Source organism: Trichomycterus rosablanca, chromosome 7, assembly GCF_030014385.1.
Source record: "Trichomycterus rosablanca isolate fTriRos1 chromosome 7, fTriRos1.hap1, whole genome shotgun sequence".
NCBI classification, from domain to species: Eukaryota; Metazoa; Chordata; class Actinopteri; order Siluriformes; family Trichomycteridae; genus Trichomycterus; species Trichomycterus rosablanca.
Window position 1 is genome coordinate 18,246,050 of NC_085994.1, and position 14,049 is coordinate 18,260,098.

Genomic DNA, 14,049 nt, shown 5'->3' on the forward strand with positions numbered 1-14,049 from the left:
TCCATTTTAAAGCACACGATAAAACTACATTACCCATAATTCTCCTCAAGTTGTATTGTGGATAGGCGGCGCGTAGCTGGCGTGAGAGCGGTTACCGGGGGAAAATGGTGGAACCTGCTGCGGCAACGTGTATAACCCTCCGTCCCAAACATTTCGAGAAATATTTACCATCTCAGCCCGGTATTAGATATCGATTACCAGGAGATAAACAGAGATAGTAGAGAGCAACGGAGCATTGGAATCGTGTGCTAGTGTGGTGGGAAGGCTTGAACTCGAGCGTTTTAGTGCTGAAACGTGCTCAAGTGAAGTTGAAGATTAAAGAGAGCTGATCAAAGCCGTCTGTTCAGTGTTTATTTTTGAGTAGCACTGTTGACAGTCCGTTAGTGTCAGTTGACAGGCGGTTTTATTCTGTATTTCATTCTTCAACTTGGTCTAATCGCTGTTACATTAGTTGTGCTCAGCTCGACTACATTAGCTTATTTGGGATCAACTAACTGACAACATGCCACGGAGCAAAAAAGGAAAACGTGGAGGCACTTCGAACAAGGGTGAGTGAGGTCTCCATGTGGAAGCTACTGACTACCAGTAGATAGAAAGTAGCCAAATCAATGAAGTAGGCCTGCAGGGTTGATCAAAAACTTATCATCATTATTTCAGCTTTCTAAATTAAACAGTTAAATGTGATTCTGGTAGGCTACTATTAGACCAGTTTGATACTTACAATTGTGTCGTTTTTTATTATTTATTTACAGGGTTTTGCATGCTTTAATTTTAGCATTCAACCCTTTAAACTTCTCATTTGATTAGCACTTCCCACTAGCAGGTACATAACAGTTTTTTAGACTTTCTAATTGGGCAGGATATAAAGAAAAATAAATTTCATATTAGAATGTTGTTTAAAAAAAAAAACCTTAACCTGCATTAAATTCTTTTAAAGATACTAAAATAATGCACAATTTTACCAACTGTTTAAAACTTGTATCTAAAATCTATATTTGATAATAAGCAGGTAAATGCATGTGCTTTGTCACCCAGCACATGTTTAGTTTAATTCCTAAAAAATGCAATAATTTATAGTGCAAAAACACTAAAACCAGAAGAAAAGTTGTACAGCAACATATCTGCACTAGATTGCATTGTGACCAGAGAGCTTTAATATGTTGCTAAATAAACAATTCATTGAACCCTGAAGTGTTTACCTGCTTATGGTACAGCTTTTGTTTATATTACTTTACATATTTAATGTGGATTTTTGAATCTTATAGGTGTGTAAATACAGCAATTGCTAACAGGTGTACAATAGCTTATGGAAGGCCCTTTCCTGTTCTAGCATATCTGTTCCCCTGTGCACAAAGCAAGGTCTATAAATACATGACCATGGCTATAGACTTAGTCTGTCAGTGTTGAATTGTTTTGATTGTGCTTTCCCTTCATTTAGATGTAAATGTAATGTTTAAATTAAAATGTAATTCTAGTATTTAAGATTACACCCTGAAAATGGTGTGATTACTAGTATATTAGGGTTAAAGTTATAAAAACTGAACTATGTAGTATTTAACATTCAGGATCATATGAATGAACCCCAAAGCCAAATTTCTCACATGTGTTTATTTTATGTCATTGTGAGAGCAGTCACACATTATGCAGTTTACCTAAGTCTAAATATGAAACCTATAATATACGTACTTTATTAGTAGTGGCCTCGACCTGAAATCAGACTGGTTTTAATGTTAGTAATATACTGACAGTTAATGCTTTTTAAGTAGCAGTTTGTTCTGGAGTTTCCATACAAACATTTAATTTTTCTTACTGCCTTAAAATAGGCTCACTTCGACAGGAAGTACTGCTGTTGCAGCTTTCAGCCAAGTCCTCACTTTCGCGTCCAGGTATCATGGTCTTTAATGTTTGACCTTAATCTAGACTCATGTCACAACCCATTTTCTTATGCTACTACAAACTGCACATATTAGTTTAACCTGAAGCACTGACTGTTTGTCATTCATTCTTTCATTGATTCATTCACTTACCCATTCATATGTACTATAGATGCTAGATAAGAGTCAATGGCCGTCCTGGTCTAAGTGTTTGCATGGCTTACACAGTGATGTCATTGCTTTTTATAACTGTTATGCCACTTTCAGCAGATGTTTTACTGTCATGCTATTTCCATGCCACTAACTTCTGTGAAGCCACTTACTGTCATGCTCAGTTCAGATCTCCTTTCTTTACATCACAAGTAGCCTTAAATCTAATCAGACAGGAGTGATGACATTTTGACTTTGTTGTTTCCTTTGATCAGTTAGATCAGTATTTGTTTTGCTCTTATAATTAGCAAAATCATTTTTTAATGAAAGTTTGTTTAACATGAGGTATTACTCAGCTTGGGATGGCAGAGTTTAACTTTGGACTGCATTGTAGGACTGCTAGCATGGGGAGGAGGCCATGTTTGTAAAATCACATGTATATGTGCACACGTTAAATTTAGCTCATGCCCTGGTTAATGTATACTGTAAACATTTCCACAAAACCTGTTTACATCTAAGGGTTATACCATGAGACAAGAATTGTAGGTAAGTGTGGGTGACTACACGCTAACTTAATTTCCACTGATCACCTGTTAGAGGTACCAGTGAAATTAAATGAAACAAATTGAGGTCTGTACAGCAATACTGATATAAAGTTCAATGATTCTTTTAAAGGTTGCGACTTTGTGGATAGACTACAGCAGAGGTGTCCAAACTAAGGCCCGTGGTTACCATTTTTGAAATGACTCGTGAGGTATTTTAGAAATAAAATTAAAGTTGGCCAGCTGTTAAGCAAATTTAAAAAAATATTCTTAAACTGTTTAAACCCTGGCTGTTGCTATCACATTTAAACAAATTTAAACACACTCCCCATCTTCTTTACCTTCTTTTTGCATATTTGTTACTCCACCTGTTCCCCAACAAGAAATGTTTGAACACCCCTAGAATGTTACTGATTGTTTAGGAGTAATGGGTCATTGTGTATATGATGAACTACTGCCACAGGGGTCAGCTGGTTCATACAGGGTCATGACCAAAGATCCGAAATAGCCACAGACAGATTGTTCTTTCATTTTTCTGTTTTGCTTACGCTGTAAACTAGATTCTGTACCTTTATTCTCTTTTTGCTCGGGTGCTTTGAGTACAGTAAACTGACAGAGCTACCTAATTGAGAGCATTAGGTTCAGGACTTTGGCTTATAAAATGTACAGTGCATGTAACTGTGCCCATGTTGATACCTGTTTAAAAAAAAAAGTCAACTACAGAATTTTTGGCACCATTAGTAAAGATGGATTTAAAAAAAACGTGATGTGGTCATTTAGCTTTGTATCACCCTGAAAATACAAAAGTAATCAAACCTTTACTTTCTGTAATTAAAAAAAAAAAATTTACACGGTGGCTCGGTGGGTAGCACTGTTGCCTCACAGCAAGAAGTTCCTGGGTTCAATCCCCAAGTGGGGCAGTACAGGTCCTTTCTTTGTGGAGTTTGTGTGTTCTCCCCGTGTCAGTGTGGGTTTCCTCCTGGAGCTCCAGTTTCCTCCCACAGTCCAAAGACATGCAAGTGAGGTGAATTGGAGATACAAAATTGTCCATGACTGTGTTTGACATTAAACTTGTCAACTGATGAATCTTATGTAATGAGTAACTACTGTTTCTGTAATGAATGTAACCAGAGTGTAAAACATGACTTTAAAATCCTAATAAATAAATAAATTACAATCTTTCTTATGTTGCTGAGTTTCTAAATATATGTGGCCCCTGTCACTTCATTTTTATACCCCAGTGAAAGTGCACATCATAAGTCATCTTTAAAATATTTGGTGAACACTTTGTTTCTGTAGGTGCCACAAGTTACTTTTTTATTTTTTCCTTTTATTACAATAAAATGAAGTTCTTTTTAAATGTAACTTTAACTCATCTTAAACAAAGGTGCAAATTATTCTGGTACTATGTATTTACGACGATATGAAATTGACCCTGTAGTTGATTCCATCTATTTTGTATTTTGCATATTTGACGCATCCAAATACAAAACTGGCTGTGTGCTACTGTCTGTTTCTGATTGCACAAGGGTACTCGTTAAAGTTGGAGGAGTTTAAATGTCAGGCTGTGAGGTCATTCTCAACAGACGCTGAGAGAACTTACTGTAAACTCGAGAAAGCAACAACAGGAACATTTTCGGTTTGTCCTTCTGCAGCAGTGGTGTTTGATTTTCTGTTGCCCTGTTGAAGTCTTATGTTTGTCAAGACACTGCTTTAATAAAATCTATTTCCACTTTTAAATAAGCCATATGTATTTTCACTCCAGTGCCGATTCTGTTTGACTAATCAGTGGTCTGTGGTGTTACTTGCCCTATCAGTAATGTCCGCTTCAGTCTACCGGCAGTGGAAAGAGGCATAACCACTAAAAAATAAAATATGTTCTGTTTTTATGTATTAGGGAACCAGGTTAGTCAAATTGCATCCTACATGTTTTAAAAAAAGTACCATTTTTAACACCTAGTTGCATCACATTTAGAAACAATGACAGCAACAATGACAGCAACAAAACACTCTCTATAATTGTCTATAATAAATGTCTTTTGCATTACACCACTGTGAATGCATGTCATCCAGACTAACCTATGTTTTGTTTGCACTGTTATTGTCTCACATAATCATGTCTTTTCATGTTCCACCACATACCATTTTTCTGTAAAGTTTAATTTTCAACTTTTGAACTCATTATAAAATTGCACATTTTCTTTCTCTTGCTCAGGGAAGAATGCAGGCAAAGTAGGATCTGGAGCCAGTGATGATGAGATGGCATCTGAAGTGCTCAGTCACTACAGCAGTGCCAGTGAGAGTGCCTCAGTATTGGAGGAGGGATCAGGTGCCCACATTTAAACATGCCTTACAGTAGTGTTGTTTGCCAATGTTTCTCTGCTCCAACATTTCTGATTTTACTCATTACCATAGATAATATAATATATGATTTGTTGAATGTGGTGTGTTGAAACAGGAAATTCTTAACTAGTGATTAACGTACATCTTGTTTTTATCTTATTCGCTCACACAACAGTATGACCAGCTAAGCCTGGGGGTTTTCAACTTGTGGGGTGCCAGTACCTGTCCGGGGGGCGGTGTGACAATACGAGATTTTTTTTACCTCTTAAACTACAGCAATTAATTTTTCACCCACATGAGGCATATTTGATTAGTCTTGCTGACCACGCTCACTCGCACGTCTAATGTTATCCAGCTCAGTCTGGAAAAAAAAAGACTGATGGCTAGCAAAGTTTTAAAAATATTGCTAATAGTGAAGAGAAATTGGTTGAAGGAAGTGACTAAAACAATGACTGCATTGTTTCAGAGACCGTCCATTCCTATACCACTGAGGCTGATTAGCCATCTACATCAAAAGTTTTGGCTGTCAGTCAAAGCAGAGTATCTTGAACTGGCAAACCCAGCAAGTTCCAGGTCGGCACACAGAAGGGGATGCATGTCTAAAAAGGTTGAAAAGCCCTGAACTAAGCTGGGAAGTCTGCATACACTTGTAGTGGACATGTACACTCACCTCTTATATGCATCTATTCATCAGTTTACGAGCTAGACCTCATCATATAAAAGAGACCCCCACTAAATATTATTTGGATTGCTGTCTATTCTCCTAGCACGGTAGGGTCATGCAGTTTGTACCAGTAGTGTTTAAATACAGTTCACACTTTCTGGCATTTTAATTAGGCACACGTACCAAATGTTCTGTATGTACAGTTATCTATTGTTTATTTCCATTTGTCTTAATCATTCTCTAATGGACAGTATCTGATGACCAGATGTGTTAGATTTATGTTATTGGTTGAAGCTTTATTCTCCTTTCGGCATTGGCTTCGGGGTGTTAAATCCCAATAACACTGCTGCACCTGATACACTCATACCAGTACAACACACTATCAATTACCACCCAAATAAAGTTTTGTCAATAGGGGTTCTAATAGGTTCACTTTCATTGATGGATGGTGTGGTATGCAGAGCAGCAGTTACAGTTTACACAAAAAAGTGCATCTAAAAGTGTTAGTGTTACAATACTGGTTGATTGTATTTGTTAATTGTGCTTATTATCGCAGAGTTGGACCAGAGAAACATCTCTACAGCATTATATTTATAATTTTAGCAACTGTTCTTTATCTGTTACCAAAAGCAGAAAACAGTTTATGAAATGTAGTTATTGTGTGAAATCTATTGTGTGAAGTCCGAACTTCAGCTCTGCTGCAGGCAGGCTGGACGCCTACACGAACAATGATTGGCTTGTTCGTAGGGTGGGTGCTGGATGGGATTCCTCATAACTGCATGCAAGTATGACTTCTGCTGGCTGATTGATGGCACCTGCACAGTAATAAGGGATAATGGGATCATTAAATGACTCTCCATGCATGAAACTGAGCCCCAAATGAACTCGTCTTGTGCAATTGGGATAAAGACATGTGTTCCAAATATATAGTCACTAAAAAAACAGCTGCAAAAGTCATGGAGCTCTTCAAACTGCGCTGACAGTTTTGTCCACTTTTTTTTAAATCTGCTTCAGAATTACTGAAACTATGTAATACAGATGCTTATTCCTGTGTTGTTCTGAACAGGTGAGGTAGTGGATGAACAGACCGCTCAGGAGGAAACCGAGGACAAACTTAAGCAATGTATTGACAACCTCATGGACAAAAGGTGAAACAAGCTCTTTCATTAATAATATTACATAATGAATTGACACACATACAGTTTACCACCAACAAGCTAGTGCCTCATACCAGAACTTGGTGCATTTGTACACCACAAAAGGGCATTTACTTGGCTTTTAAAACTGGTTTGACTGTTAGTTGTACATCAGTTAAACTTTCTCTGACGAATTGAACTCAAGTTTAACAGTCATTACTGACTGTTATTACAGTTGTCCCCATGAAACTAGCAAACCACTCGCCCAATGTTTTTAGCATGACCACCGAGACCTTGTTATCAGTAAAAGGGCTGTAACAAATGTTTTTCTAACTTCGCATAGCTGTAATCCATCTAACCCTAGCCCACTTTCTTTTTCAGTGTTAAGACGCGCATGGCAGGGTTGGAGAGCTTGCGCTTGGCCTTCTCTGCCAAAGTGCTGTACGAGTTTCTTGTAGAGAGACGCCTTACTGTCAGTGACTGCCTAGAACGAAGTCTGAAGAAAGGTAGATGCTGGGATCCTGTTAGAGTTTGAAAACAGCTTGCAATAAATTCTGTAGACATGTGTTTGTACAGAAGTGTTTCACTGTCACTGTGTGTTTCTGTAGGTGGAGGAGAGGAACAGGCTGCAGCAGCTACATTGTGTTCTCTGCTCTGTATACAGCTGGGAGGTGGAGTTGAGGGGGAAGAGGGCTTTAAGATGTTCCGCCCGGTCCTTAGTTCCATCATGACTGACAGTTGTGCCAGCCTGTTAGCACGTCAAAGTGTGAGTAACTGTCCCAATTTATAACTTCACAACTTTATATCCTTCATTTAAGCTTGTACAATTATTCTATACATTATTTCTAGCTAACTGAATGTGATTCTGGTTTTCTTTAGTGTGCCCGGGCATTGGGCTTGTGCTGTTACATAGTTGCATCAGATGATGCTGAAGTGAGTACTAATCTTTTTACTAATGAAAATATGTACACACTATTATTATTTGTATGAAAATAAGCACATTTCTTTAAATACATTTGCTCTATTATCTTTCAGGATCTGCTGAAGTGTATGGGGCATTTGGAGAGTGTGTTTGTGGCTGCATATCCACTGGGTGATGGTAGTTTACCCTCTGTTAAAGCCGGAACTCCTGCACTCCACAGCGCCGCCCTACAGTCCTGGGCTCTGCTCTGCACGCTGTGCCCTGCTTCCCGCATTGACAACATAGTTAGCTAGTGAGTGTTTTGCATATAGTACATATATTCACATAGACAACAAGCTTGATGATGATAATGGTTTTCTTCAGCTGCTTTCGTAAGCAGTCGCCACAGTGGGATTTGAACCCCAGAACGTGATGCTCTCTTTATCTCCTTATTTTTATTTGTCGTTTCATGTTTTACCACCACTTTATCATGGTTAGGGTTGTGTTGGGTCATGTTTCCCCATAACCAGTAGGTGCAATGCAGTAATACACCCCAATCCATGAATGTAGGAAAATGCACCATGTGGGAAGCATGAGAGTTTAAGGTAATTGACACTTCAGACTCAGCAGTTAAAACACCCCAAGTCCTACACCAAAGGTTTATCCAGTTATCTACCAGTGAATAAAGCTCTTATTGCATTGCAGCTGAGGTGTTTTGTAAACAGGTAATAAATAAGTAAATCATCTCTTTCAGGTAATTCTTTTAATTATTACTTCAACCCCGTGTTCACTTTTCAATTAGAGCTGCCAATTTCCAGCGACAGGCCATAATGGGAACATTTGCAATGTGAACTGGGCAAAGTTCACTGGGTAAACTAGAGATGGAGGAGAAACTCTTAGTCGTGGTGTCAAACTACTGCAAATAGGCGGCAGCGATCTCAAAGAACAAACACCGTTTTCTTGTCTTATTGACTGCACAGACAGTGATACACTAGACATGGATGAAATTTATAGACCAGCTTTTTCCTTTCAGGATTTTAATTTTTGGCAGGAACACATTAAACTGGGTGGGAAGGAATTGTGGGCAAATAGTTTTTTTCCCCCTATACTCTCTTGATACTAGCTAGTAAAGTACGCTTAGTGGTCGTCTCGGTGACAAAATGATGCAACAAACCCACAAATGCTATACAGTTGTCGACACTAAAATAAGCAATGCAATTCTTTTCCTCTCTTTTTTCAGTCACTTGCCACAGTTACAGGCCTGTTTAGAGAGCAGTGATGTAAACTTCAGGATTGCTGTTGGAGAAACCATTGCTCTGCTCTATGAACTGGCACGGGACATCGATGAGGTGAGGCAGACTGTCATTTTGGCTCTATAACTTAAAACATTTACATGGCATGGACATAATTTTAAAGAAAGGCAATCATAATCCACATGATGATCTTTGAAATTGTGAGTTTGTGTAAATGTTTGTTAATCTTTCATCCAATTTTGATTTCTTCAGCCACTGGCTTTGGCTATTTTCCCCCCTCCCCAGACATAGCCAATCATGTCTGTGTAGATGCCCATTCTGCCAATAGCACTAGGTGGTGAGGTAGCGTAATGCACCTTCGCCACCAACAGATCATGTAATTGTTGGTGGTAATGTTGCATGTTTGCTTTCAGGAGTTTGAGTATGATGATTGTGATGCACTGTGTGAGAGCCTAAAATCTTTGGCAACGGACGGCAATAAACATCGAGCCAAAAACGACCGTCGCAAACAGCGCTCCATCTTCCGTGAGGTTCTGCATTACATTGAGGTAAGACATTTTAATTGTTAATATGTTGTTGACATTTGTTGGAAAACTTTTTGTGTGTTTAAAAAAAATTTTTTTTTAAAAAAGCAAGTGCTTGAAAATGTTTTGTCACTTTTAATGAATACATGGCTGACTGAAATTTTAATTAGAAAAAGGTTTATTCGGAACTAGAAGATTACTAATTCACAGTTCAAACATTTAGGCTAGTTATTAGTCATGTGATGTGCATAGTTAAAATTTTGGATTCATATTTGTAAAAAGTTCGTGTTTGACATTAAATTTGAACTGATGAATCGTGTGTAACCAGTAATTACCTGTCCTGTCATGAATGTAACCAAAGTGTGTAAAACATGACCTTAAAATCCTAATAAATAAATGTTTAGCAGTCAGATGTTTCTGACATGAAGGTCACACTCAAATTGCCTATGTTGTTGAATAGTATTTAGCACAATAATGTTTTCTTGGTTTGGGTTGCTGGAGTACATCTGTGTCAGTACAATGTTTATTGGCTTAGGCTGCTTTCACATGATCAGCATTTTGTGCTTTGTTTATCGCCTTTTCCGCCGGCTGTGCCACTATGCGGCAAGCTAGAAAACAATACTCAATATTGGCAGTATTAGCATGTACTCTGACAACGGTCATCGGTTGGAAACGTGAGAAGATAAAGTTTAATTAACGTATTACCTTTTTAAAATTTTTTAAGCAAGTAGTGCATTAAATATTAAAGAGCTGTGACCCCACAACAACCAATTCCAGGATTGCTATGTAAAATGCAAACTAGCTCTCCCTAATTTACAGCATGCCATATTTCTCACAATGCTGTTAAAGTGAAATACAACAGTTCAGGGTTTTGTAAAACAGTGAGAATCAGTTTCTCCCCCTCATGCCTGTGCTTCGCTTCCGACTGTGTTCTATTGACTATTTGTCTCATTGGTGGCACTTTGAAATGGTCAGCAGCAAACTGGGATTGAACAGATTGAACTTTGAGAGCTGCAGCAGGCAGTCAAAACTGTGTGTCAAAGCAGTAAATATGCATGGTGTTTGACGTTTAAATGGTACAGGGCCCCACTTCATAGTAAACAATAGCACAGCCAGTGTAAAAGTGGTTTTGGCATGTATTGTGTGTATACAGCCTTACCTCTGTGTGCCTCCTGTATTCAGTAAAGACTTTAGTTACTAGTGGTTTTGCAGCTGGATTATTAACTGTTCTTTAGTTTGTTCCTGTTTAATGTGACTTAAACGTTTATATGAACCCTATGCAAAAATTGTTTAGTCCAAATGTCCCTAGTTGCATACAAGCAAGTAAATTAAAAATAAACCTCAGTGTGATCTGATACAGTTCCAGTCGAACTATAGACTGAAGCCTAGGTGTAAAATATTCCTTTATGAGACGTGAGCTAAATGGTTTCACTGTTTATATTGTTAACCTTACATTTAATATCTCTAACTGCAAAATGTGTCACTGTGAGAAAACTATGGCATTACGGTTAGAAACCTGTGAATTCTTCACTATACTCAACCTTTTATTTCCAATTGCAGAATGAAGATTTTTCAGAGGAGAAGATCCGCTTTGGGGTTGAAGTTATCTACATTGAAGGCTGGATGCATCACAGAATTTATGATGCATTCAAAGAGGTACTAGAGTCTGGAATTAGCCACCACCTGCAGGTGAGAAGCACTACTATATATACTACAATTTACATTGCGTTCATGTTAACAAGCCATTAAGTCCAAAGAATTGTCTGTGGATCTTGGCTATAAGATTATTGGAAGGCAAATATTTCAACAAGGGTATAAGCATTTACTTACTACTTTGAGTAGTATTAGGACCACAGTGGATTCAATCATTTTGAAATGGAAGAAGCTGGTCACAACCTTAAAGCTTTCTAAAGTTGGCTCCAGGCTTAATTGGGCATTTAGGTAATAGAATCCTTTGTCAGAGATGTAAAAAAGAACCCAACAGTTACTACAAAAGAGCTCCTGTGCAGAAATGGAAAAAAAATGCCACAGATTTGTGCATTAACAATTGTTATTATTTGCTAGTGTAAACTAATGTAGGACAACTCATTTAAGACAACCAACCCCCTGACATCACACCTAGCTACATTAGGACAAGATGTTACTACACTCGTTTGAAAAATGTATTTTATTAATTTATTATTATTTAAATTATTATTAAATTATTGTCATTTATTATTATTATTATTATTATTATATGGGAATTAAAATTGTGTTGTCATGCTAGCGTTTCATGCCCACTTTAAATGTAAATTAATGGGTAAAAATGGCAATAATATACATCATAATATTTGTTTTTATTTTGGTGCATTTATTTTTTAATAATAACCAGCTTCTGTAAGAACCCAGAGCAGAAAAATGTAGACTGAAGTATTTTTATTAATAAAATATTACTGAAACATTATTTATTTATTTTGAAATTTAGTCAGCTTCTTAGATTATACTTATGATGGTTGCTTTATAGTTCCTAAAATTGATTGGCTGTTTTGGTTTATCCAGGTTAACCCACTACTGAGAGGTATTTTTGGACTCGGCGCTCCTCTTATTGTGGACTCGACTGTCAAAGCCAACAGGATCTCCCGTACAGAAAGGGTAACGTTTCGCGTTCACAGTAATACACTGACTATACTATATCTATTCTAAGTACACAATTTTGATATGTATTACTGTCCTCCTCAGCATCTTTTCAACTCTGCTGCATTCAAAGCCCGGACGAAACTGCGGAATAAAGTGAGGGATAAACGAGCTGATGTGATGTGAGGACGTTTTGACTGCTGGTGCTGGTGGAGATAGAACGCAGAGAGGAACACTATACACCTTTTATCACTTGAAACAAAACAGCAACTGCCAAATCTGGACTTGGTCATGTAATGTGTGTTAGTGTGTTTGCGTACATGTTTGTGTGTGTGTGGGTGTACTCATCAGGTGAATGTCTGTATGGTGTGCCTCAGTTTTATTGAACATTACAGAACTGAAGTAATTGGATGCCTAACCTAGAGTAAGCAGCAAGTAGCATTTTCCCTTCTGGTTTTAAAGACAAGAATTAGTATGTTCTTTATATAGACATGTGCTTATTTAGGGCAGTCTGTAAGGTGCCCTGAGTAGAAAATGGAAAATGCTATATTATTGCTGCTCTAAGCATCTTTATGGACCTTAATGACCTCTGCTGCGGCTGCATACAGCCTTTCTGTTAAAATGTATTTTCCTTCTTAATTTATTGAACATTTTGGGAAAACAACACTTTTAACATTTGAAACAAATGAGCTACAGAGTGGAAAACAACTTAGGAATTTAAACCCTATCTAGATTTTTTCTGTGTGTGTTTTATACAAACTGGTTTTGCATCTCTGATTTTAATATGAAACTGGAGATGCATACATGCTAAGCATTATAGAAAGGTCACTTTACTACAGACTATAACCTTCTCTCATCCAAATGCTAGCTTTAATGTACAGACAGGTGTAAAGGAAAAACATAGTGTCTATACAGATATAATTGCCATATAGATCTAATTGATGTCCCTTATTCAAGACTATGATTAAAAAGGTTGTGAGTCTTGCTTGGCTGCAGCTCTTTGGGGCTAAGTGTGGCAATCACTTTATTAAGGGACAAGTGACAGCTAAAAAGAGCCACCTGAAAACCTACTGTAGCAGCCAAGCATTCTGGCCTGTGCTGTTCTCTTGGTGTATGCCACACCTGTCTACTTCTCAAATTCTTTCATGGCTAAAATGAAAACATACTACCATTTCAGCTCTTGCACATAAGAGTAAAGACACCTGTTTCAAGTGGTTAAATGGCCCAACACCTTGCCGTTGCTTGTAAGCGTCAACTCTTTGTCACCTGCCTGTAGTGTATTTCAAAATCTAATCTGAGCAAAAGCTGTTTTTTCTAGGAACTAGCTGCAAATACAGTGTTAACGCAGCATGCACAGAGACATTTGAGTACAGTTCAGTTTAGAGGAAAATTCTTATCTGTTTGCAGACTGGATAGGATGAAGCCATTTTCATGTACAGCCTCTACACAGTTTTCACCTGTTATGAAATTTTCTATTTGAAACAGTATTGAAAAAAAATTATTTTAAGCATTTTTTTAAAGTGAAGATTTTCTATTTCCCATAAACAGATGAACTTAAATATTAACTCGAGTCTGAAATGTTAATTATATAAGATTCAAATGTTTTTAAACCAGAAGGTTTAATTCAGTGAATCATGGATTTCAATTAAAGTACTGATATATTTGAACTGTGTTGTTTATTTTTTAACTTATTTTATACACCTACACATTACTGTGGGACACTAGAGGACACTCTGAGGACAAAAATATTGGGACCCTCTTTATAATTTTTAAATTTGTGTGTTTTAGCTTCAACAATTGCTAACATGTAAATAAATTATATAAAGGCTTTTCAGCAACAGTTTAGGGAAGGCATGTTTCTGTTCTAGCATGACTGTGCCCCTTTGCATAAAGCAAGGTCCATAAAGACATGAAGAAAAGCTTGGTTTAAAGAAGCCCTGACCTCAGCTCCACTAAACAGCTTTGGAATGAACCAGAACATGAATGGAGGTTTCCTTAACCAACACTAGTGCCCAGCCATACAAAAGCCACACAAATCCTCACAGATAT

At 37.5% G+C, this 14,049-nt stretch overlaps 1 protein-coding gene across 1 annotated transcript; it reads left to right on the forward strand.

Annotated features, from left to right (window-relative positions):
- The first annotated feature begins 112 nt into the window (after window positions 1-112).
- ifrd2 (interferon-related developmental regulator 2) lies at window positions 113-13,645 on the forward strand. The gene is made up of 12 exons (XM_062998463.1): window positions 113-548; window positions 4,782-4,895; window positions 6,640-6,721; window positions 7,091-7,215; window positions 7,318-7,475; window positions 7,589-7,642; window positions 7,745-7,923; window positions 8,851-8,959; window positions 9,277-9,411; window positions 10,948-11,076; window positions 11,926-12,018; window positions 12,106-13,645. Exons 1-12 carry the CDS (start codon window positions 503-505, stop codon window positions 12,184-12,186), a joined length of 1,305 nt encoding a protein of 434 aa, XP_062854533.1. The 5' UTR covers window positions 113-502; the 3' UTR covers window positions 12,187-13,645.
- Window positions 13,646-14,049: the final 404 nt, after the last annotated feature.

Excerpts from the sequence above, each read along its gene's own strand:
- ifrd2 (XM_062998463.1), top strand. The coding sequence starts at position 503 with ATGCCACGGAGCAAAAAAGGAAAACGTGGAGGCACTTCGAACAAGG. Across the intron at positions 7,643-7,744 it reads TTGCATCAGATGATGCTGAA|GATCTGCTGAAGTGTATGGG; the intron begins GTGAGTACTAAT and ends ATTATCTTTCAG. Across the intron at positions 12,019-12,105 it reads GGATCTCCCGTACAGAAAGG|CATCTTTTCAACTCTGCTGC; the intron begins GTAACGTTTCGC and ends TGTCCTCCTCAG.